This window comes from Artibeus jamaicensis, unplaced genomic scaffold, assembly GCF_021234435.1.
Source record: "Artibeus jamaicensis isolate MK-2021 breed Jamaican fruit bat unplaced genomic scaffold, CSHL_Jam_final contig_867, whole genome shotgun sequence".
NCBI classification, from domain to species: domain Eukaryota; kingdom Metazoa; phylum Chordata; class Mammalia; order Chiroptera; family Phyllostomidae; genus Artibeus; species Artibeus jamaicensis.
The window spans coordinates 6,893,572-6,919,810 of record NW_026521995.1 but is presented as its reverse complement, the minus strand read 5'-3'; the positions used below and the strand labels follow the sequence as shown (position 1 = coordinate 6,919,810).

Here is a 26,239-nt window from a genome sequence, read left to right as displayed (position 1 = left end):
CACCTTCTGTATGCACTCTATCACCAAATCGTAGTGCTGCCATCTAATTAAAACTTCTCAAGTCTCCATTTCTCCCCATCTCCACCAAGGAGATAGATGATGGTCCCCTGAATGAGCTGGAGTTGACAGAGGTTAGGAACAGTGAAACAGATAGGAGAAAAAAAGTCAGGTGAGTGAAAGCTGTAACATTTGGAAAATTTGCCTTGGACTGCTGACTTGATACTTGGGTAAAAAGGGAGATTTCTTACAATCGAACAATATTCTGATCTCCTCCTAAATCCTAAACAGAGAGTATTTAATAAAACTTTAAATGTTTCAGAGTTTCCTTCCATTGTGAGTTCTGAGCTGATCACTCTTTTTTAATGTTGTAATTTCATTGTAGCCCCTACTCAAGACTGCCAATCCAATTTACCTTGCTCTATTTTTTCTTTAGCATGCATCACCATCTAATATGCTACATTATTTACTAATTTATCATATTTATTGTTTGGTGTTTCCCACTGGTATGTAAGCACCATGAGAACGGGAATTTTTTAAAACAGTAAATCTGTTGACTGATATACCCTATTCTGCTAGACCAGATACGTACAAATGGTAAATGCTTAAAATATATTTCTTGGGTAAAAGCATGAATATTTTTTTACTAAATGTTTGTCTACTGTGGAACCAAAGAAAAATTTTATTATTTTTTCACTCTGGTAAACAATTGAAGTGATCAATTAAAAGTTATGTATATAAGTTGTTTTAAGAAAAAAAAAAAAAAAGGAGAGGGGGGGGTGGGCGGGGGGGGGGGGTGGGGGGAAGGGGGGGGGGGGAAAAAATGGGAGGGGGGGGTTGGAAAATTCTTAAAGATAATTTTATAATTCTAACATTTTCCTTTTGCCTTTATTTTAGAGAATTAGTTTTCATTCTCATTACTGTATTTAATATTTAATTTCTGTAATACTTGGGAGAAAGCAAAGTCAGAATCCTTCTGTAAGATTTTTGTCCTCTGGTGAAAAGTACAGCTTGTTAGCCAGATTATATGTTGCATTTACTCTGTAATACTGGAGAGACATAGTTTCAGACTATAAATATTTTCTCTCTGTGCTACCAAAGGTCATGGATGCCCTCAGGGATAGTTATTATAGTTTCACTTGTATTTCAGTTCTACACACTGAACAACTATTGCTTTTCTGTGTTAAATATTTTCTTTACTATTCAGTTGTACTATTGCAATGCAACAGCTTTATTTGCTTTTACTTCGGTGAGATGTACTCTTGTAAATATCAAGCTCTATCTTCTAAGGCAATCCAGGAACCACTGGGGTGGTCTAGCAATCCTTTGTTAAACATAAATCTAATCAATGGTTTTATTTTAGTTTCCATGTCCATCTTTGAATTCTAGACACAAAGTCACAACTGGAAGTAGCAGTGGGAGTACGGCTTTCACCGGTGTGCCTTGGAAAACTAGTTTTTATTTATGTGCAGTTTGGCCCTTTTGGCCAAGTGTGTAGCTCTGAAATGATGATGGGAAAGAAAGCCAGAGTAGTAGAACAATTCTAGCAATGACTGGAGTGACAGATGTCATAGCCACCCAGCCCCGACTACAGTTTTAATTGTCCTTTTCATTCACAGAGCCTTTCCTCTTCTGCATGTAATTCCTTAAAGATGTGCTTTAATCTATACTGTACAGATAAATGTACATACATAAAATTCAAAGCAATGCGGGTGAGGTTGGAAAAGAAATACAGTTGACCCTAGAACAATGTGGGGGTTAGGAATATTACCTGCCCCCGCCTTGCTCTCCCCTGCAGTCAGAAATCCACATAAAATCTTTGACTCCTCCCAAACTTTACTGCTGACAACAAGCCTTGCCAGTAATATAAAGTCAGTTAACAAATATATTTATGTTCTTTGTCTTATATACAATTATGTCTAATAAAAATAAGCTAGAGAAAAATGTTAATATAATCATGAGGAAGAGAAAATACATTTATAGTACTGTACCTATTTATTGAAAAAAATCCATGTAAGGGGACCCATGCAGCTCAAACCCATGTTGTTTGAGGGTCAGCTGTGTATAGAAGCAGATGAAAGCCTGCACCTCTGTTAGCATCTTCCTTAATTTATTCCTAATCTCCCTCCTCTTTTCTCCATGTGGGTACTAAAGCACATGGAGTAAATGAACATTGAAGGTTTCTGTAAAAAATTAGCATGTTCCTACAGGATACTCCGTACCATTATAATCTTTTTATTGTTGCATTGAAAATCACTTTTTGATTTTTTTTTTTTGCTACTGGTTTTTGCCCATTCATTACCATGACCAAAATTCCATACTCTAGGGCAGGAGTGTCAAACTCATTTTCACGGGGGGGTCACATCAGCCTCACAGTTACCTTTAAAGGGCAAAAATAATTTTAGGACTGTATAAATCTAACTACTCCTTAACTGCTAAGGAGTTGAAATTAAATTCGGCCCTTTGAAGGCAACCATGAGTGTGTTCTTTTAAAACTTCATTTACAAAAACAGGCAGCAGGCCAGATTTGGCGTACAAGCCATACCTTGCTGAGCCCTGGACAGGCACAAGACCTGGGACAGCAGAAGGGTCTCATAGAGAGGACAGCAGACTCTGTCAATGATTGCCGTTCACCAGGTAGAGTCTCCTTTTTAAAAAATCAGTGCATTAAAAATTAATGTACACTTTATGGCTGAGCAAAACTTTTTAAAGATATTAAACCATGAAATGTTTCATATTTTATTAAAAGCTTACAAGCTAATTGAAGAACAAATTAGAGATACCACTTAATACAATTGATGTGTCAGTGAGAGGTATGGGAATCAACTTTTAAAAAATTGAGCCCTGGCTGGTGTAGCTCAGTGGATTCAGTGCCGGCCTGTGAACTAAGGGATCGTGGTTCGATTCCCAGTCAGGGCACATGCCTGGATTGTAGGCCAGTTCGTAGTGGGGGACACATGAGAGGCAATCATACATTGATACTTCTCTCTCTCTCTCCTTCCCTTCCCCTCTAAAGATAAATGAATAAAATCTTTAAAAAAATTGAGTCTTTTCTCCAATCTTCAACACTTTTATCTCAGAAAAATATGAAATTCTCTCCAACCTCTAATTGCCAGTGATTTTCAACATCATAGGCCTCTCTGACCATCCTTGATGTTTTTTGCTAAAATAATAAAGAATATTAAATAATTAAATTAAATATTAAAAGAGGCTTCTTAAACTTTCCACTAATGCTCTAGTTGTTTGCTAGAGCATTACTAAAATACTATTTTTCACTCACTATGCTTGCACTCTTTCCATATGTGTGGATTACTTATCCAAGAAGCATAATAAGAGAAATGCTATTTTCCAGCATAGATTTTGATTTATAACTAAGAAGCAGCCTACATCAAGAAGTATATAATCCGCCCTGGCTGGTGTAGCTCAGTGGATTGAGCACAGGCCTGCAAACCAAAGGATCGTGGTCTGACTCCCAGACAGGGCACATGCCTGGTTGCAGGCCAGTTCCCAGCAGGGGACTCATGAGAGGCAACCGTACATTGATGTTTCTCTCCCTCTCCTTCCCTTACCCTCTAAAGATAAATAAATAAAATCTTTTAAAAAGAAGTATATAATCCTTTGTTTATGATTTAGGCAATAGGCACAATCTCACTTATTAGAAAAAGTGATTGTAGTAAGGCTATGAGCACACTATAAGCAACGTATAGCATGAGGTAATCACTGGAGGTGGTTCTGGGCAGGGTGAAAGTGTGCCTCTGGGCTCTAAAGAAAGAATCAGTTATCTGGAGACCAAAGAAAACTGCTCCCACTGAGAAATCTTGTCTACTTCTGCTCTGAGTAGGACTTCTCTGTTCTATTATTTTAGATAGAATGACTTGGATTTAGACGTTGAAGTAAAGTCGACATGTGTTTGCAAGAATATTTGATGGCTGTTCTCCATCTGTCGAGAGTTCCTAACATCTTTCTTCTCCTCACTCTTACCTGAGACACAAGTAAGAGAGCAGAGAAGACACCGTTTCTGTGAGCAGAGTTCTGTCGCTAAGAGGGAGCTGCACAGTTCCTGCACGAGGCACAGCTGCGTCACCACTGCCCATATAAGCATCTGCAGGACACACATCATTACAGAAAATCTACCTGGTTAAGAACAAATATGGCAGGGGAGTTTCCTGGAGTTTGCCTTTTCAAGGAATGATGGCACAAAGGGTCACTGAATAGTGTGTGATTATTTTTGTCACATTCAGTTTATTCCAAGTATAAACATAACCTCTGTTCTTTGCTAAAAATAAAAAAATGCCAAAAATATAAGAAAAAATCACCTACAACTCCATCACCAAGAGATAACTATTATTGCCATTTTGATGTTTCCTTGTATTTTTTTTCTTTGCACATATTTTTTAAACAAGTTGGCAGAATTTCATTTTTGTGTCACCTTGTTCTCTCAGCTTCCTCTCTGGTTACACAGATAAACTGTCCTGGCTGTGAGCCAAGGCCAGCTCTTCTACTTGTACCTTGCTCTCTCAGGATGCTGCTGCAAGGGTGCTGCTCTCTCACCTGCACTATGGACTTCTCCATCAGCATTCGAATGGGCTCTAGTATCTCCTCTGTTTGACAAGCTTCTCTTTGATCCTCTATTCCTTCACTACTGCCTCATTTCTCCTCCTTCCATGGCTGAGCTTCTCAAAGCAGTAGTTCTCGTTCCCTCTCCTTCACTGCACTGCTCTCCTTTAAGCTCTCCCGGCTGAGGCTTCCTTCCACCACATCCCTGGAGAGGCTTTTGTCAAGGTCACTGGCGAAATTCTTGTGTCCAAATTCAGCACTACTCTATTTTTCCTAAATTTTCAGCACTATTTTGCATAGCTGACTATTTTCTCCTTTTTCCAACACTTGCTTCATGTGGCTTGCAACAGAATACATTCCCCAGCTCCTCCTCCATAGAGGACCACACTCCCTTAACCTCCAGTTCTGGCTCCTCACCTTCCGCCAAGTCTCCCAGAGCTCTGCCCTGGGCCCCCTTCACATCTCCTTCTAAATACTCACATTCAGTGGCCTTGCCCAGTGCCAGGGCATTAAGAACCTCTATGAGCAAAAGACTTATAAAGACGATCTCTAATATGAATTTTTTTCTGAACTCAAGATTCCCACATCCAACTGCCTATTTGATAACTCTGCTTTCATGTTTAATTATATCAAATTTGACCCCCCCCAAAAAAAAAATCCAAGACCTTCCGCCTTGCTTGAATAAATACAGGAGAATTACACTATCACCATCTGAGGATGGGAAACAACACCCACACTTTAGGCTGGGCTGCCAAGGTAATGTCTCTATACACACACATACACACCCCTCCGCCCCCAAACATACACACATGTAACTTTCAGAAAGGAACTTGCGGTGGTACAGTCAAATCTATATGAGTCAAACATAGAACAATAGTATTCTACAGGGTCCAGCAGAAGTAATGCCTGCTTCAGTGTGGTTGGTAGGGTAATCATATGTGTGTAATAATTTATAGTTTTAGTTTGAACATTTCACCTAAAATGTCATATGGTATGCTTGAGTGTGATACTGTTATGTTACAGAATTACAAGCTTACAATTCTGTAATAGAAGATTTTGTAATAAGAAAGGGGTGTTATTTGTGCCAGACCCTGTATTTTAATTTCAATTCACAAGACTAGCATAGCTACAGTTAGGTGTTTTTCTCTTTCTTTCTTTTTTGAAAAAACATGGCATCTTGAGTTCATATTTTTTCATTTAAAAAAGTCCAGCTGTATTTATATACATGTATAGAAATCTAACTTCAAAAATGAATCATAATCCTCCAAAACCAAAAAATTCCATTAAATACAGCACTTTTTTTTTTGCAGAGATTACAAAACTAAATAAGGAAGCAAACAAGATCAGGGTAGCTGAGCAGGCGGAGATAAAGCTTTACGTGCAGAAAGGAATGAGGGCACAGCATTTTGAATTCTACTCAAAGATTGAGACATTCTGCTCTAACCCTTAACTAGTGTCCTTAAAAAATACTTTTCTTTCATCTCTGGCAAAAAGATGGTTAAAATGTTACTAATTTAAAGCACAAAAATTTCCTGTGTCTTCTCAATAGACTCCTTACTCAGTCCCTGGGACCTGATGGCAACATGCAGAGAACTGAAAATGTTCTCTCAGGGCACTCAGGGAAAAGGGTGGCTCTGCTCTCCACTCAGCCTTTGCACCTCACGAATCTTGCTGTACTGCAAAAAGTTAGCACCATCCACACTCAGTGTCCTGCATCCACGAGGCACTGCAGAATTCAACAGTAAATGTAATTCTATGCAAATATATCTGCCTCATGGCAATTATAGCAAATACGGATGCAGGCAAATCTTAGGCCATTGCTAACTTGAAAAAAAAATAAACAAATGGGCAATATTGCAGTATTCCTTGCAACCTTTATAATGTAGGTCAATGTTCTTAAGCTAATTAAGATTCCTTACATTATTTTTTCTCTCCAGAATACAAATTTTATAAAGATGAATATCTTTAAGAGAAAGGCCAAATAAGGTACACAAAGAATTTTTCAGAAATTTTTGTGCTTCTTAGAAAATCGATTATATTTTGCTCTATTTCAGTACATATAACTGTTGGATTCACGTTAGCCCATGAAATCAAACATGATTATTTTCAGAGATCTCTATAAATAAAATAATTACAAAGTTACAAGAAAAAATAAAAATATTTTAAAGTAAGAATCTGAGTCAGTTTAATATAATATAGCTAAAAATGAATAATATCATCTTTTAAATAATGATTTCTAGAACATTATTAGAGACATTAATATTATAGGAATTTGGGAATCTAATATAACTTTCAGAATTTATAAAGTGGTCCTAATAGCTGCTAAAATTTAAACTTCCCTACAAAAAATTAGCATATTTTAATATTAAATTCTAATGAAAAACAATCTTACATTGAATGATGCTGAAGATACCAAAGAAGTACTAAATAAATGAGTCCACACAAACTTTAAGGAAACATTATAGGACTTCATTCTTGCACAGATTATCTGTAAGCATTTTATATGAAAGTACTTTGGCGCACAAAAGTTTTCAGAGTATATATGGTATCTCCAGCACAGTGCTCCCTCAGTCTCACTTCCTTCATAGCAGCTCAGGGTTTGCAGGAAAAGTGTTCCAAGAGACATGATGAGGCCATGGACAGCTCAAAAACACCATAGCATTACTTTTGCTATCTTCTATCAACTAAGGAGGTCACAGAAAATGCCAGGGCTCAAGGGCAGGCAAGAAATACTCCAACTCTTGACCAAAAAGTATCAAAAAACATTCAGAAAAGATCTAACACTTCTCCTTCTCAAACTATTCCAAAAAATTCAAGAGAAGGAAAGGCTCCCATGCTCATTTAACAAGGCCAGCATGACCTTAAATCCAAAACCAGATAAAGACACGACAAAAAAAGAAAATTGTAGGTCAATATCCCTGATAAAGAGAGGTGCTAAAATCCTCAACAAAATATTAACAAACTGAATACAGCAATACACAAGATCATGCTCCACAAAAAGTGGAATTTATTCTTGGGATTCAAGGTTGGTAAAACATTTGCAAATCAATAAATGTGATTCATCACATAAACAAAATGAAAGATAAAACCCACATGATCATATCACTAGACACAGAAAAAGCATTTGGGGGAGAAGGAAGATGGTGACAGATTAGGAGGGAGCAGATTCCACTTCCCCCTACACACGGGAGAAAAACCTAGCCAAATCTACAGAGGAACAGAGCAAACAGCCAACAGTACCCCAGCATATATGAAAAAGAGACCAGAAATTGTAGTGGACACTGAAAAAACAGATGGTGAGGAGAGTGCTTCAGGACAATAAGGTCCCAGGGACCAGTTTGGGGACCAAGGCGGCTACAGCTCCAGGGCCAGAGCCCAGTGCCAGCACTGGGTCTACCACAGAGTTGGGAGAGAGCCAGGTCAACTGCTCCTTCCCTCCCCAGCCAAACAAAGTTTAAGTAGCACTGGCAAGAGACCTGATTGCTTGAAGTGGCAGAGAGGGGAATAAGGACAAAGAGGCAAACACACAGGGGCTGTGATCACCCATGGAATCTGTGGTCGCTGACTTAGGAGAGTTGAGAGTCGCACAGTGACACGAACTTACCCCAATAGTCACTGGTCTGGCTGGAGAATTGGGCTGTGAAAGTGGCACACTTGAATAGGAGGAATTTCTGAAAAAGTAAAACTGTTTGGGGACTTCTGCAACAGCTGCTGAGCCTACTTCTCTCCCAGCCAGGCAGTGATCCCAATGTTGGGCTGAAGGCCTTGCGGTCCCCCATAGCACTGGGAAGGGACTCAGGCAGCCTGACTGAGCACTAGTACTTGAGCCTGCTGGCACCATGACCCTGGCAGCACCTGGCCCACAGTGGTAACTGTGAGGAAAGAGCCTCTGAGGAAGACCTGGATCCCACACCAGAGAGGTGCCGGACTAGCTCTAGAGAGAGTGCATGAAAGACTGGCTGAGTACACATTGAGAAGGGAGAAGAGACATACCAATTGCTCCTCAGCCTGCTGCAGCCAGCAAGACCAGATAGACTGGTTTGGCCAGTTTGAAACCAACCAGAGGTGTTTGGTTTTTTTAAAGTAATCTTTTATTTTTTTAATTTTTAATATTGTTTTATCTTTCAATACCTTTTTCCTCTCTTTCCTTCTTTCTTGTTTTATTCTTTCTTCCTTTCTTCCCAATTTTATCTCTTCTTCCTCCCTTCTACTGCTTTTTTTTAAATACCCACAAGTGAGACAAAAAAATCTGGAACTGTGAAAGGACCAGAGTTGGACCCAAAGAGGGGGCATCCCAACAGTTGAGACAGAGAGACAAATTTCACTTTGTTATTGCAGAGAAACTGCAAGTTACTGTATATTTGTATTATTACTTTTTAAATTATTCTTAAATATTTTGTTTTAATAGTATTTTTGTATTCTTCTTCTTTCTGTATAGTCTTCTTTGCTTGGCTGGTTATAATGTAACATTTGACAGGTTTCCCCTGTTCTCTCTTCCACAGTGTATTGCTAATCTACTGTCCTTCACATCATTTGTGTTCCTTTAGCACACTACTCAAAGTCTTGTGCCCCCTATTCTTGTTATCCAGATCACATAGATTCTGTCATATGATTGTTGCTCTAATTTTATTGTAAATAATAGCTGTTCCATACTATTGTAAATACTTCACAACACCCCTCCCAGATCTCAGCCCACTTCACAGCCCACTGAACTCTATTACTGTAGTGGTTAACTCTATTCTCTCACACACTAACCTATTTATTATCCTCTACTCTCACCTTACCTCAGAATCTGACCTCCCACAATCTCACTGCTTTCTAGATCCAACTCACAATCCTTCCCTCCCCAACAAGGGTCCTATCTTCTTTCCATCTCTTCTTAAAAGTGGCTAGTTGCGTGGAGGATCACGGTTAACACTATAAACATCCAAAGGATCCTCTATCTCTTCTCTACCAGCTACTACTGTAAATATCATAGAATACTCTCTTGCTGTCATAAACCATTTTGCCTTCCCCCTCCAACTGATCACAAAAAAGAGTAGGTGGAAGTGATGAACACCAAGATACCCACTGGAAGAGGGAACCCAACAACAAAGGAACCACCAACAGATAACAACAGAAGAAGGTGAAAGAGGGAGTGGAAACCACACAAACCTCAATGTAGAACCTATCTTGAAATGCAACTAACTAGTGGAGAAACAACCCAGTACAAACAACTGAACAAGAGCAAAATAGAATCCTCAAAACCTCATACACACAGAAGAATTAGCTTCAATACAACCTTCCCTCACTAGCACAACAAATTATAACAGGTGGTGGACAGAGTGACCATCAGTTAACCAACTGGTGGGAAGGACCCACAAAAGAAAGACCCCAAAATGATCAAAACTGAAAGACAAACACAGAGCCAACTTAAAGAACAGCCCAAGACCAGTGAGCTTGGGAGATCAAGGAGACCACATCATTAAATCTTACAGGTATTCTACCACAGAAGTTCACACCATAAACCCAGGGAGCCAGAAGAAATCAATTTAAGAAGCTGAAGCTAACAAAAAGATTCTCACAAACAATGGGAAGACAAAGAAATAATACCCAAATGAAAAGAAAGGAGGAAGCCTCAGAAAGAATGCTAAATGAAATAGAGGCAAGTCAGCTATCAGATATTGAATTCAAAGCACTGGTTATCAGGAAGTTCAAAGAGCTCACAGTCAGCTACCAGAAACTACAGGGGAGCTACAATGAACTCACTGCAAACTATATCAACATGAAAAAGGAAATAGAAACTATCAGCAAGGGCCAAGAGGAAATGAAGAATACAATTTCTGAACTGAAGAACACAGTGGAAGGAATCAAAAGCAGGATTGATGAACCAGAAGATCAGATCAGCGAGTTGGAGGACAAAGTAGTGTAAAAACAAAACAAAACCCAGAAAGAGCAAGAAAAGGAAAAGAGGCTCAGAAAGAATGAAGAGGGATTAAGAGAAATGTGAGACAATATAAAACATAATAATATCTGAATAATAAAAATACCAGAAGGAGAAGAAAAAGAGCAAGGGATGGAAAACCTATTTGAAAAAGTAATGATGGAAAACTTCCCTAATTTGATGAGAGAAAAAGTCATGCAAATCCAGGAAACACAGAGAGTCCCAATCAAGAGGAACCCAAAGAGGCCCATTTTAAGACACATCATCATTAAAATGGCAAAATTCTAGGACAAAGAGAGAATCTTAAAGGAAGCAAGGGAGAAAAAGGAAGTAACATACAAGGGAGCCCCAATAAAGTTAACTGCTGACTTCTCAATAGAAACACTCCAAGCAAGAAGAGAATGGCAAGAAATATTTCAAGTAATGAGAACCAGAGGCCTTCAACCAAGTCTACTTTACCCAGTCTACTTTATCTCAATCAAGACAGAAGGCCAAACGAGGAGCTTCCCAGACAAAAGGAGTCTAAAAGAATACACCTTCACCAAACCAGCTCTGCAAGAGATGCTAAAGGGACTGCTCTAAGGAAAGGAAAAGAGAGAGACAAAGAGGAACACAGGTACAAAAATGGCAATGAATAAGTACCTATCAATAATAACCTTAAATGTAAATGAATTAAATGCTCCAATCAAAAGACATAGAATAGCTGAATGGAAAAGAAAGCATGGCCCACACATATGCTGCCTACAAGAAACCCACCTCAGGACAAAAGACCTACACAGACTGAAGGTGAAGGGCTGGAAACAAATTTTGCAAGCAAACGAACAGGGAAAAAAAGCAGGGGTAGCAATACTCATTTCAGACAAAATAGACTTTAAAAAAGGGGGCCATAAAGAGAGACCCAGAAGGTCACTTCATAATACCCAAAGGAAGAATCTACCAAGAAGACATAAACATTGTAAATATATATGCACCCAACATAGGAGCACACACATATATAAAGAAAATCTCAGAGGATTTCAAGAAAGATATTGATAGCAACACAATTATAGTAGGGGATTTTTATACCCCATTGTCAAAAATGGGCAGATCTCCCAAACAAAATATCAACAAAGATATTGTGGCATTGAACAACACCCTAGGGGAAATGGACTTAATTGATATATGTAGAGCCCTTCATCCCAAAGAAGCTAAATACACATTCTTTTCAAATGCACATGGAACAGTTTTAAAGATAGACCACATGATAGGACTCAAAACAAGCTTCAACAAATTCAAGAAAATTGAAATCATACCAAGCATTTTCTCTGACCACAAGGGACTGAAACTAGAAACCAACCCCAAGGGAATTTTTTCCCCAAAACCCAAAACACTCAAAATTATTGAGATTGAATAGCATGCTATTAAACAATGAATGGGTCAAGAATGAAATTAGGGAAGAAATCAAAAAGTTTCTAGAAACAAATGAAAATGATCTCACAACAACCCAAAACTTATGGGACACAGCAAAGGCAGTCCCAAGAGGGAAGTTTATAGCAATACAGGCCTACCTAATAAAGATACAAACATTTTGAACAAACAACCTAACCTTGCATCTACAATAACTCAAGGAACAACAACAAAGACAGCACAGAGCAAGTAGAAAGAAGGAAATAACCAAGATCAGAGCGGAACTAAATGACGTAGAGACTAAAAGCACAATTCTAAGAATCAATCAATCCAGGAGCTGGTTCTATGAAAAGATAAACAAAATCTACAAGCCTTTAAGTAGGCTCATCAAGAAAAAAAAGAGAGAGGACCCAAATAAGCACAATCAGAAATGAAAGATGAGATATTACAACTGACACCACAGAAATACAAAGAATTGTAAGAAACTACTATGAAGAACTGTATGCCAAGAAATTTGAAAACCTAGGTGAAATGGACAAATTTATAAAAAAATAAGATCTTCCAAAACTTAATGAAGAAGAAGCAGAAATCCTGAAGAAACCAATAACAACAGATGAAATTGAAGCAGTAATAAAAAAACTCCCATCACACAAAAGCCCTGGACCAGATGGTTTCACAGGAGAATTCTACAAAGCATTTAAAGAAGAGCTAATCCCTATCCTTCACAGACTATTCCAAAAAATCCAAAATCATGGAAGACTCCCAAACTCTTTTTACAAAGCCAGCATCATCCTAATCACAAAACCAGATAAAGATACAACAAAGAAAGAAAACTTCAGGCCAATATTGCTAATTACATAGATGCTAAAATCCCAACAAAATATTGGCAAACTGCATCCAACAATACATTAAAAAGACCATGATCAAGTGGGATTCATCCCAGGGATGCAAGGATGGTTCAAAATTTGCAAATCAGTAAATGTAATACATCACATAAACAAAAGCAAAGACAAAAATCACATGAGCATATCAATAGATGCAGAAAAAGCATTCGATAAGGTACAACACCCATTTATAATAAAAACACTCAGCAAAGTGGGAATAATGGGAGCAATCCTCAATATAATAAAGGCCATATATGAGAGACCTATAGTCAACATCATACTCAGTGGGCAAAAACTAAAATCTTTCCCACTAAGATCAGGAACAAGATAAGGTCATCCACTTTCACCACTTCTATTCAATATAGTATTGGAAGTTTTAGCCACAGCGATCAGGCAAGAAAAGGAAATAAAAGGCATCCAAATCAGAAAGGAGGAAACAAAACTGTCATTGTTTGCAGATGACATGATAGTGTATATAGAAAATCCTATAGACCCCACCAAAAACTTGCTTGACTTAATAAATGAATTTGGCAAAACAGTGGGATACAAAGTCAATATCCACAAATAAAAGGCATTTTTATATACCAACAATGAAACAGCAGAAGCAGAAATCAAGAAAAAAATCCTATTAGATATAACAAAAGAAAAAATAAAATACCTAGGAATAAACCTAAACAAGGAGGTAAAAGACCTGTATGCAGAAAACTACACAACACTGAAGAAAGAAATCAAGGAAGACACAAACAAATGGAAACATATACCGTGTTCATGGATTGGAAGAACTAACATCATCAAAATGTCCATATTACCCAAAGCAATTCACAGATTCAATGCAATACATATTAAAGTACCAATGGCATATTTCACAGACATGGAACAAACACTTCAAAAATTTATATGGAACCATAAATGACCCCAAATAGCAGCTGCAATTTTGAGAAAGAAGAACAAAGTAGGAGGGATCACAATACCTAATACAAAACTGTCTTACAAGGCTACTATAATCAAAACAGCCTGGTACTGGCATAAAAACAGGCACATAGACCAATGGGACAGAACGGAGAGCCCAGAAATAAATCCAAGTCTTTATGGTCAATTAATATTCAACAAAGGGGGCAGCAACATAAAATGAAGTAAAAATAGCCTCTTCAACAAATGGTGTTGGGAGAACTGGACAGCTATGTGCAAAAAATGAAACTCGAGCACAAACTTACACCATACACCAAAATAAATTCAAGGTGGATAAAAGATTTAAATACAAGCCATGACACCATTAAAGTCCTAGAGGAGAATATAGGCATGACAATTTTAGATATTTCATGCAGCAACATTTTTACTGATATGTCCCCTAGAACAAGCGACATAAAGGAAAAAATAAACAAATGGGATCTCATCAAAATAAAGAGTTTCTGCACAGCTAACGAAAACAGTATTAAAATAAAAAGAGAACCCACTGTATGGGAAAACATATTTGCCAATGATGCCTCAGACAAAGGTTTAATCTCCAAAATATACAAAGAACTTACATTACTCCACTCTAAGAAGACAAGCAACCCAATTAAAAAGTAGGCAAAGGACTAGAACAGACACTTCTCCAAGGAGGACATACAGAGGATCCAGAGACACATGAAAAGGTGCTCAATATCACTAGCTATCAGAGAAATGCAAATTAAAACCACAATGAGATACCACTTTACACAGGTTAGAATGGCTATCATAAACAAAGCAATAAACAAATGTTGGAGAGGTTGTGGAGAAGAGGGTACCCTAATCCATTGTTGGTGGGATTGCAGACTGGTACAACCACTATGGAAAACAGTATAGAATTTTCTCAGAAAACTAAAAATGAATCTTCCTTTGACCCAGCAATTCCACTGCTAGGATTATACCCTAAGAACCCTGAAACACCAATCCAAAAGAACCTATGCACCCCAATGTTCATAGCAGCACAATTTACAATAGCCAAGTGTTGGAAGCAACCTAGATGTCCATCAGTAAATGAATGATCAAAAAACTATGGTACATTTACACAATGGAATTCTATACAGCAGAAAGAAAGAAGGTGCTCCTACCCTTTGCAACAGCATGGATGGAACTGGAAAGCATTATGCTGAGTGAAATAAGCCAGGTGTTGAAAGACAAATACCATATGATCTCACCTTTAACAGGAAACTAAACAACAAAACAAACAAACAAGCAAAATATAACCAAAGATACTGAAATAGAGAACAGGCTGACAGTGACCAGAGGGGAGAGGGGAGGGAATTTCAGGAGAGAAGGAGAAGGGTTTATAGGAACAAGTATAAAGGATACATGGACAATAACGAAGGGGGGTGGAAATAGGAGGGAGGTGGGAAGCATTGGGGAGGTGGGTTGGGATGGGAGTAAAAGACAGAACACTGTACTTGAACAACAATTAAAATAAAATTTTTAAAAAAGAAAAAGCATTTGATAAAATCCAGCACCAATTTATGATTAAAAACTCTCAGCAAAGTGGGAATTAGAGGTAACACACCTAGACGTAATAAAGGCCACATGTGACAAACCCACTGCTAGCATCATACTCAATGGGAAAAACTTCAACTGTTCCCCTTAAGATCAGGAATAGGACAGGGATGTCCTCTTTCACCTCTCTTATTCAACACAGTACTAGAAGTCCTAGTCACAGCCATCAGACAATAAGAAGAAATAAAAGGTATCCAAATTAGAAAGGAAGATGTAAAACTGTCCTTATTTGCAGGTAATATGATACTGCATATGGAGAATCCTAAAGATTCCACCAAGAAACTAGTAGAATTGATAAGTAAGTTCAGCAAAGTAGCAGAATATAAAACAAATATCCAGAAATCAGTTGCATTTTATACATCAATAATGAACTATCAGAAAGGAAAGTTAATAAAACAATCTCATTTATAATTGCTCGAGAAAGGATAAAATACTTAGGAATAAATTTAATCAAGGATGTAAAAGACCTGCGCTCAGAAAAATTATGACACTAAAGAAACTGAAGAGGATACAAATAAGTGGAAGCACATACTACATTCACAGATAGGAAGCATTAACATCATTAAAATATCCATACTATCCAAAGCAATCTATAGATTGAACACTTTTCCTATCAAGATTCCAATGACATATTTCACAGAACTAGAACAAATATTTCAAAAATTTATATGGAACTACCAAAGGCCCTGAATAGCAACAGTGATTTGGGGGAAGAAAAACAAAGTTGGAGGACTCACTCTACTTAATGTGAGACTATACTTTAAGGCTACAGTAATCAGACACTATGATAACAGCATAAAAACAGACAAGCTGTGGATCAGTGGAATAGAAAAGAGAACACAGAAATAAACCCACTCTTTTATAGGCAATTAATGATTGTCAGGGGAATTATTACAGTATGTTGTTCTATTTTATTAGTAGTAGTTGTCCATCTTTTACTAAGCCTAATTTATGAATTAAAGTTTATCACAGGGATATATACATAGGAAATAACATAGTATATATAGGGTTCAATACTATCCAAGGTTTCAGGCATCCACTTGGGGTCCTGGAATGCACCCTCTGCAGATAGGAGGGAACTACTGTACATAGTCTTGCCCATGTTTACCCCTGAAGAAAATTTAGTAGAGAGTATAGGGGTTTTCTGTATTATTTCTTACATGTAAAATTTTAATTATTTCAATAAAAATTTCAATTAAATTAAAAACGTTCTTTGTCTCTTGCTACCCCCCCACACACATACAGAGGCAGAGAGACAGAGAGAGAGGGGGAGAGAATGAATATCTGGAATTGTGTTCATCAGATATTTATGGCACAGTGGTTTCTAAAGCTTCTTTATATGTTATGTACAAATTGGATTTTTAAATAATAAGTAAGGGTTACTTTACAAATAAGCTAATATTCATTATTCCTTCAAAGGAATTAAGAAGCAGAGAGTATCAATACATGTCTCAAAGTTCTATTCACCATTATCTGAGAAAAGTGATGGACTGAGGAAGGTGAAGATAAAGTTGAAGAAAGAGCATGTGAATAACTGTGTTGGCTTGATGGTAAAATTAGAGTGATGATGAGAGTTTGAGGCCCATGAGAGGGGCTTCAGACAGAAAATACAACACTCTCCTGTGAGAGCCAGCATTGCCATCTCAGCTGCAGAGCTATGTGTGTTAGTTATAAGGCCTCTGAAATAGTGGCATGACCAAATCCATTTAATCCATAACTTCCGCTAGTAAAATGCCTCCTAGGACCTATAATTTATCCCCAGTGTATCAGTTGGATTATCTTGCTGAACAATAACTAAATTTCAAGAAACATCACAGAGATGAACTTCAGAGACTCACTAGTCCCAGTTCTGCAATAGCTCCCTGCACCTCAATAGTGTTATCCTGATAGAAGGACCGTGACCCACATCCTGCAACTTCACATAGATAGTGTTAGAAACTTATGAGATATTAATTGTAGGGGACCGGTTTGTTTTGGTCTGGCAAATGTGACTCAGCCCTGTATGGAAAAGCTACAGAAGCAAAGTGGTGGGCAGGAGCCACTTTCCCATGGGAATCAGGCCTAGAAACTGCATACAGACTGTTATGGCTTGTTCTTGCTAAAACTCCATCACCCTGGTCTAAAACAACAAATGTGTATTGTCTATCTTCAAGATGATTTCCAAAGCCTGTATGAATTTTCCCAAGGACAGAGCTAATCAGCTTATTGCCATTCCCCTCTGCATGTTATTTTCATTTTCTTGATTGTACCTAAAATGTAGACAATAATATTCTATGTAATAGATGATAAATCTTTCTCTGATGTAAGACCTGAGGAAAACAATAAAAGCCCGTTTAGGCAAGGGGTGACCCACTCTTCCCTTGAGAGAGTAGGCCATGCTGTTCCCCTTTTCTCCACAGGATTATTGTCACCTGTGCATTCATTCTTGTCGTCAGCCACAACAGGCGGACTCTGCTGGCTGGAGTCCTCCACAATTAATGTATATTTCATCGTCTTTTTTCCTAAGTCCTCTTTTTGCTTCTGCCACTAACTTAGCAGGAGAACAATAAAAAAGGAGAACTGTTAAAATAAAAGTTTTCTTTAGAAAAAAAAATTAAACTCCTCTCAAAAACATCTTTCATGTTAATTGCTTCTCCAGTTAGTCTCAGTAAAGTAATAGCCAAATGTGCTATTAACTGTGTCTATTGAGTATATAGAGCCAGATGAGATTTGTTTATTCCACATTTCAATCCAAACTCTTTAGTTCAAGATAATATGTATTTACCGAGCATTTACTGCAGGCAAGGTACTAGATTCAGCATGGGACATACAACGATGATTAAGATTCACAAAATATAGATGACTATCACTGTCTATAAAGTGATGGTACTGAGTTTCATGCTTTTTAGGGTGTTTCATTTATCTTCAGAACTGGATAGGGTAAGTTTCAGTATTGTTCCCATTTCATAAACAAGTTTAATGGGCTCTAAGAGAGGTTTAGTCACTTGCCCTGACTTACAAAATTCCACAGAAGAACTAAACTAGTCCTGCATGGCAGCACTAGTGCACAGAGGATGAGGAGTTAATTCCAGGTCTGTCTCACTCTGAAGTCTGAACACAATGCTGTATGACCACAGAGGAAGAACATGGAAATGCACACCTGGGGTTTGGGGAAAAGGCTTCTCAAGGGCGAGACATTTGGAGATGTGGTTCTCAAGTTTATATTCAAGAAGATGACAAATGGAGGATTTCAAGGATAGACTATTGCATGAGCCAAAATAAAAAGAAATGAAAATGCCTGATTTTCATTTCTGCAACCAGCTATTGACTTGGTGGCTTGAGTGTGGGTACATGGGCTCATTTGTACCCACAAATGTGGGTATCACTTGTGGGTATCACAGGCTCATTTATTGTCATCAAAGACATATGGCAGTCACTGAGGACTTACCATTTTAGACCTAAATGAAACTAAGGATAGAAAAATAAATACCATAGAGCACAGAATATAACATGCTAAATAAAGTCTTAGAATGCAGTACACCTTTCAGTAGTAATTAGCAGAGAAAATGAAACTAAGACTTTTTTGATTAATGTGGTTTTATTGGTCCCTGTTGATAACTTCATTACTAATAACAAATGCAGATCCTTAAACACAAAGCAGAGATGAAGAATTGTTACAAAAGAAATGAAAAGATCACAGTGTTGAAAGTCATCAACTCATGTCAAGTGGTCATTAAAATTTAGTTCCTAAATGATTATTTCCCAAACATTTCAAGGATGCTGTGAATTAGATTGCCGTTTTAAACTAGTTGTTTCCATTCAACTCTTTTAATGAAAACAAATGTCTTTGGGAAAATGTGGCAAAGATTTCTTGACCCTTGAATATACTACTCAGTAATGCAAATCCCAATTGTAAATAAATTGGTTAAAATTTAAGTTTAAATGCTCACTATGAGTAAATCATAAAAAGCAGCCCCCAAAAGTCCCACAAAAACTCTTTGTATCATCAGTTTTGTTCCTCATCAGTGAGGAACACAGATGCTAGTGGAAGTACTGGTTTGAAAATTAGGGCAGGTGAGTTATGGCCCAGGGCTGACCATTAACTGGCTTTAAAATTCCTCTAGCTTTAGTTTTCTGATCTCTAAAATAAGGAACCAGGAGAAAAGTTTCCTTCCAGCAATAACAGTCTATAATTTTATGATTATTCTTTGCAGGCTAAAAAAGACAGTGTGATACAGACAGGAAATGAACTAGGTATTAGGGACGAATGGGCTCTGGCCCCTGGATTTCTGCATGTGACACCATTCTGCACGGCTCTTTTTCTCCCCCCCCCCCCCCCCCACCGTCTTGGTTTCCTGTGTTATGTGAATCAACACAGATGGAAAATTGTGTGAACTTAATGGCTCTCTCCTCTGTTTTTATTGTTTTGTTTTAAGTATCAGTGTAACTTATTCCTAGGAATTATTTATGACTTCTTAGCACATTTTAGCAACTGCCTCTTCTCATTTATTTGAATCCCTTTATATCCTGCTACTTAGGAGCACAGATTCTCATTAATGGTCTTCCCCAGGGAGTGCTTAATCAATCGCCTATGCCTTATTAAATTGCTCCAAAAGCTACTCAACTCTTATTTGGGGGATTTTCTAGAAGGGGAAGTCGAAGAGAAAGGCACGAGGTAATATTTCAGATGGGCAAAAATCAGTTATCATTTCCTAATATTCTGGTCCCAGATGGGCCCTTACTATATTCTCCTAGCTTCATCTGTCTCTTTCTCGTCTCTATCTTGCATAGACACTGCCACTAACTTGTGCCTTGATGGGACATTTTCTCCTAGATTTCATAGACACAATTCCTTTGCCCTTCTGCTCTGGTCAAAATAAGATTGGAATTTTCAAAAATAAAATTTACTAAGAATATAAGTATACATACACCCAACAATAAAAACATCCCACAGAAACATAGAAATAAACATGTATCAATAGATTCATCATCTCAAAATATCTACAAACTGGCTACAAACTGCCTTGATAATTAAACATAGGGATCTACTTTTACCACTGACTCGAAAATATTATATTTAAAAAATACAATAACTTAAATATATGAAGAAATATTGGCAACAAGCAAAATGCATACAAAACTATTGTTGTAGTATGTCTTGGCGTATCCATAGCTTTCCTACTAGAAACCATTAAAGGATACACAATGGGATACAGGTATCTTAGAGGTACCCTTTAGTGTGGACTGTCAAGAACACAGGTCAACCCTCTCATCCTGACTTTCAGGGATCCTTTTGGTCTGGTCTCTCCAATGCTATTTCTGAGTTTCTCCTGTGCAACATTGGTTATATGTTTGCCTTTCTGTGAGCACGTCTCCTCACTTTCATGATTTTGCTCAGGCTGTTCTTTCACAATAATGTTCATCTAGTGGTCACCATATTTCATATAATTAAGTCGTGTTTATCCCTTGCAGTGCTGATTTAAAGGCTGCCTTCCAGATAAGCCTACCTGTCCTATACCTGCTGGCAGAAATATTCTCTACTTCCAAAATTTCACAGAACATTGTTTGTATTCCTTTTATGGGATTTAAACTTCTCGCTTTGTGTAATGTTTATTTACATGCTTGTCTTATGCCTTTCACTAAAAAGTAAACCCCCCCAAGAGTAGATTCCATAGCTGCTTCAGTTTTCAGATCCCTGGGTAGCAACCCACCCAGAGCTTTACACAATGGCTTCATCAAATGAATGTTGAGTGGGAGTGTAAAAAATTTAGTCCTCCTGTGGACTAAAAACAGACAGTAGGTAAGAAGAATATGTCAAGATACCTAGATTTCTAGTTGCCATAATGGGTCGAGTGGTGTCACCATTAATAAGATAGGGAACAAAGAACTAATTTTGGGTGGGACAGCATAAGTTCAATTTAAGACATGTTGAATTTGCAGCATTTTTGGAATATCTGAGATTGAAGTGGAGACGGAATCAAAAGAATGTTTGTTATAAGAGCAGCCAAGATAACAGTTTAGAAGTCCCATGTATTACGGGAAAGGAGTAAATGTTCCAAAGGGTGAATAATTCTCACCATGACATGATCACAGCCATTAGAGAAAAATTATCTTGCTCAGAAAATAGAAAGTAAAATGGAGCCATGCATTGTACTACACTGAAAAAACCTTATTATTACTTACTATTGATTTTTCTGCTTTCTCCTTTCATTTATTTCTATAAAATCAAAATCCCATTCAAGTGCATTTCCATTACATAAAGCCCTATACCGAACTAAAGAGTTGACAGCTTGAACCAGGCACTTTTAGCATTGAATGGTTAGATAGTTTTTTAGTTTGTCTTTAATTTGTTAATCCTTTGAGAAATGTGTCAAAGTTGCTTTATATCCTGGTTTGAAAAGTGCATATGCTGGGACAAATGGGTGATTGAAGCAGTACCACAAATACAGCCAGGATTTTTGGCCTGAGAGATAGTATGTTTGAGTTACTAAATGCTTACATAGCTTCCTTTTGGTTCGATATAATTATATGCAAAATTAATTTAAATATATGAAAGTTAATTACCACTGGCATATAGAGCATGTCAAATAAAATATTAAAGTTATTTTGCTTTATACATACAGCAAGAGAAATTTAAAAGATAATATGTTAATATAACTATCACAAAAACAAATTTTAATTTGGAATTTGTCATCATTTAAGTGGGCTAGGTTTTTCCTTTATTTATAATACAAATCACAGCTTAAATAATATTTTTAGGTAACTGTTCAAGATATAAATTTACACTCAAATGAATGAAGCTTGGGATTTTGGATCAGGATTTGAATTCTTGCTAAGTCATTCATTACTTATACAGCCTCATACAAATTAATGAGTCTCTTAAAACCTTAGTTCTAAAAAACAAAACAAAACAGAACAAAACAAAAAACCAAAAACCCCTGACCAGTGTGGCTCAGTTGGTTGGGCATCATCCTACAAAGCAAAAAGTTGCCAATTTCATTCTCTGTCGGGGCACATGCCTGGGTTGCCTTTTGGTCCCCAGTTGGGGCACATATGAGGGGCACTAACTAGATCATAGATGTTTCTCTCCCTCTATTTCTCCCTCCCTTTTCTTCTTTCTAAGAAAACAGAAACCAAACCAAACCTCAGTTCCTCTCAGCTGTGAAAATGGGGTATCATAAAATATTTTCCTCAGGGTTGTTGTAAAAGTGCATGAGGTAACATAAATAAAGTCCTCATACAATGTCTGGCATGTAGTAAGCACTAAGGAAATAGTAATTAAATATGTAAAACTACAACAGAAATTCAAATACCTTTTAAGTCATGTCCTATTTTCTGCCTACTTACCCCAGCTCCCTAAATAGTGATATGCTCCTGAGATGAAACTATTAAGGTTCTCAAGAATGCATTTAAATTACAGGACACTACTCTTAGATTAACAACACATCTATAACAATTTACCTTAGGGAAATAATAAGAGATTCATGTGTAGATTTTTTTCAGTGTCATTTATTGGAATAAAAATAATTAGTAATAACCTAAATGTCTAAAATATTAAGGGATTAGTTAAGTTAGTCATTGAATGGTCATGGAAGAGAATGTTGTACAAGAATTAAAAAATTTGTGGTAGAAGAATATTCAATGATATGGATATTCACTATTTACTGAAAGAAGGTAGTTCTTAAAACAGAAGTATTACTCTAATTTTGTTTTAGAATGTATTTCTATTCATAAGATTCTAGGTTATAAATTAAAATGTTATATTTGAATGATTTTTATGTTCTATACTCTCATTTAAATTTCCTAGAATAAACACATATAGTATCTAAAATTAGTATTAAACATAGTCAATATTATAAATACATAGTAGATTATGAAAAATCCAAATAGAAAGTATAAAGACATTAAAATTATTTTTGAATATAATTGAACCAGGGAAAATGATACCAACAAATATTAGCATCAAAAATCTTTCAAATTTTATGTTCCTTTTTAAACCTCAATCTACCTCACTTTACAGAGGACTAGAAAATACATGAAAATATGCAGCAATACTAATCACCTATTGAAGTTCACATTCTTTGTTCTGATGAAGTTTTTAAAAAAGGTTGCCAGTAATTTTACCAATTCTGGAATGCAACTCAACATGCAGCAATCACTTTTCATGTACAGTAAGTGTTCCATATCTCTAAATCGCAAGGAGGGAATTTAAATGAGTTCTTTCCTCATCTTAATAACTCCTTCATTATAAAATTGTTCACATTTTGTAATGATCTTTGGGATTTTGGAATCAAGAATCATTTGATTACCTGGCTTTTTCTGTGCCTCCCATGCATTGATAAATGTCAATGAATTCCATGAGTTGTTTTTGCAACATCACATCTTTGCCCTCAATTTGAGTAATGAATTTATGTTGTAGAAGATCTGACACTGTTGGACGTTTTTCATAATCTTTAGTCAAGCACCTGCACTGGCAAAAAAGAACATGAAATTATTAGATAAGTTAGATCAACTAGGATTCATATTTCTAAAAGCTATGCTAACATAACACAACAATGCTCTTCATAAATGCTCAGCCCAGGAAACAACTCACAAGATGTTAAACTGCAATATGATGAAGTGAGTGTTTGTGAAAGTGCACACATCTGTGATTGTGCTGTAGTGCTACCAACTTTTATCTAAATACTACTCCTTAGTCTCCCAGAAAGCATTATCGCATAGTGATAATTAAACTTGGTCTGCACCGTGAAGTCTCCTTTACATGTCAGTAGTTAAAAATAAACAACAATAAAGTCATTACAGTTTTGACATTTATCTAAAACTAAAACAAACCTTTCAGATTCCCTTTGCTAATGCTTTTAGAGGCTTCTCAATTGATCTAGTTCTTTCTAAGTGATAAAACTGCTAACTCATTTGAGAAGGCTAATGCACTTAGGATGATTACAATTCCATATCAGTAAGTGTATGTGCGGTTCACTCCTTGAAAGGTTCAACTAGAGCAGAGTCATAAGAAAGGAGGCCAGGAGGGAGAGCCCCTGAAGCAACGTCACAGGAGGAACATTTGAACAAACTTTGGATTTTCCTTCAGCTATGGCACTGTCTTCAGATATTTGGAAGAGGGATTAGACAGTGCTCAGTGATCACAAGAGACAAAGAATAATAACAAAAATAATAAACAAACACACAAACAGAAACCTTAAGATGGACTGGTGGAATTAAGTGAGAAACAGGCTCTGACTGGTTAGCACAGTTGGTTAGAGCATCATCCCAATATGCCAAGGATGTGGGTTCAATCCCCAGTCAGGGCACATAAAAAAATCAGCCAATGAATGCATAAATAAGTGGAGCAATAAATCAATCTTTTTTTGTTTCTTAAATAAAGTAAATTAAAAAAAAGACAGAAACAGATTTCAGGTCAGCATAAAGAAGAACTTCAACAATGAGGTTTCCCAAGGGTAGACTGGGCCACGTTGGGAAGTACAGACTGTTTTTATTCGGGGTGTTTACTGATTGGATATGTTTGAGACATACAGTGGATATGTTTGAGAAGGATTTACACTCCAAATATAAGTTTGGGCTATATAAATTTACAATATCCTTCCAACCCCCAGATTCGGGGGATCTGTGATTATGAGAAAACTGGTCAGAGTCGGGCTGTCATTTGAGGTCACAGAAAAAGAAAAAAAAGAAGGAATCTTGACCTGACCAGTGCCATTTCTAACCTGTATTGTTAATTCTCTTGAAATGGTAAGAAGGCCATTAATTTTATCAGCCTTAACCAAAAAGATATTTCCGAGGTATGCTAAAACACACTAAGAAAATAAGGGTGGAATAAGGATGAAAATGAAAACGAAAGCTCTTAGCTTTCATCTAGTTTAATAGAATGTGTCAGTTTCTGACATCTTAAGAACTTGTGTGTATATATTGAGTTTAGTCACATATAAAATTATTCAAAAAATTATTTATGTAAGTAAAACTTCATCAAATATCTGATGTACACAGGTATTTGGCTAAGACACTGGAGTACAGTGACAATTAAGGCCCATTCAGTGCCCTGCAGTTGCTTGTCTAGTTAGGAAGAAAGGCCTCAAAGAAGGGAGCCAGATAGAAGTGGCGACGTTACTAGAGGAAGACAAGCAAAATGCCACGAGAGCACACAGAACAGAATACTAACTGCCTGGAGGAAATCAGGAAATGTTCCTCAGAGGTGATGTTGTGTGAAATATGTCAAAGTCACCAGGTTCCACTGAGGGTCTGCAAACATGGGGTATAATTACGAACTGAGAGGAGACTTTCCAAGTTACCAATGATTTTTTCAAGAGATTTGTGAAATTCGATTGCAGTTTATTAAATATCCTCTGGTGCATAATACATACTCAGTAATGACTCGTTAAGTGAAAACTAAGAAATAAATGTCATCAGTCTTTTCTGGGTTTACACAACTGTTAAATCTACCTATGCCCCTTCTCTTCATAAGAATAAGTAGATATCCTTGGTAGGAAAACCAGTGACGGCAGTTACATATGGGTATGACTTTCTACATTTTCTGAGTGGAGATGACACCAAATCTTAGTGACCTCTTTCTTCCACTTACAAGCTGGGGTCATCCCATATTCTTATTTTTTAAGGTGAAGTGATAATAGAGTGTGAAAAAAACAAGGACTGTGGGAGTGGTGGGGTGGGCTGGGAGGAGGAGAGCAAAGGGGGAAAATTGGGACAACTATAATAGAATGACAGTAAAGAAAAGAAAACTGGAAACATTCATAGGGCCTAACAATGTAATTGGTTAATTAAAAAAAAAGTCTGTGGGACAGGTATTTGGAAGTTACTAGAATAACAGCATCTGGAATTGCCAAGGCACTGCACTGAATCACCAAGTTAAAAATGTTCACTGAATTTCAAATGTATAAGCAATTTATCTTTATGATTATGTGATCCACCAACTGCCATGAATATTCCCTGTGATGAGAATTAATGATGAAGATAAACGGGGGGGTTAAATAACAGA

General features: G+C 37.0%; 1 protein-coding gene across 1 annotated transcript in view; it reads right to left on the bottom strand.

Moving 5' to 3' along the window:
* The window catches only part of MYO3A (myosin IIIA), a 201,491-nt gene that overhangs the window by 131,221 nt on the left and 44,031 nt on the right, over window positions 1–26,239 (bottom strand). The window contains exon 8 of the mRNA XM_037146339.2: window positions 23,541–23,696. Coding sequence (XP_037002234.2) covers window positions 23,541–23,696 — 156 coding nt within the window. The remainder of the gene's footprint in view (window positions 1–23,540; window positions 23,697–26,239) is intronic.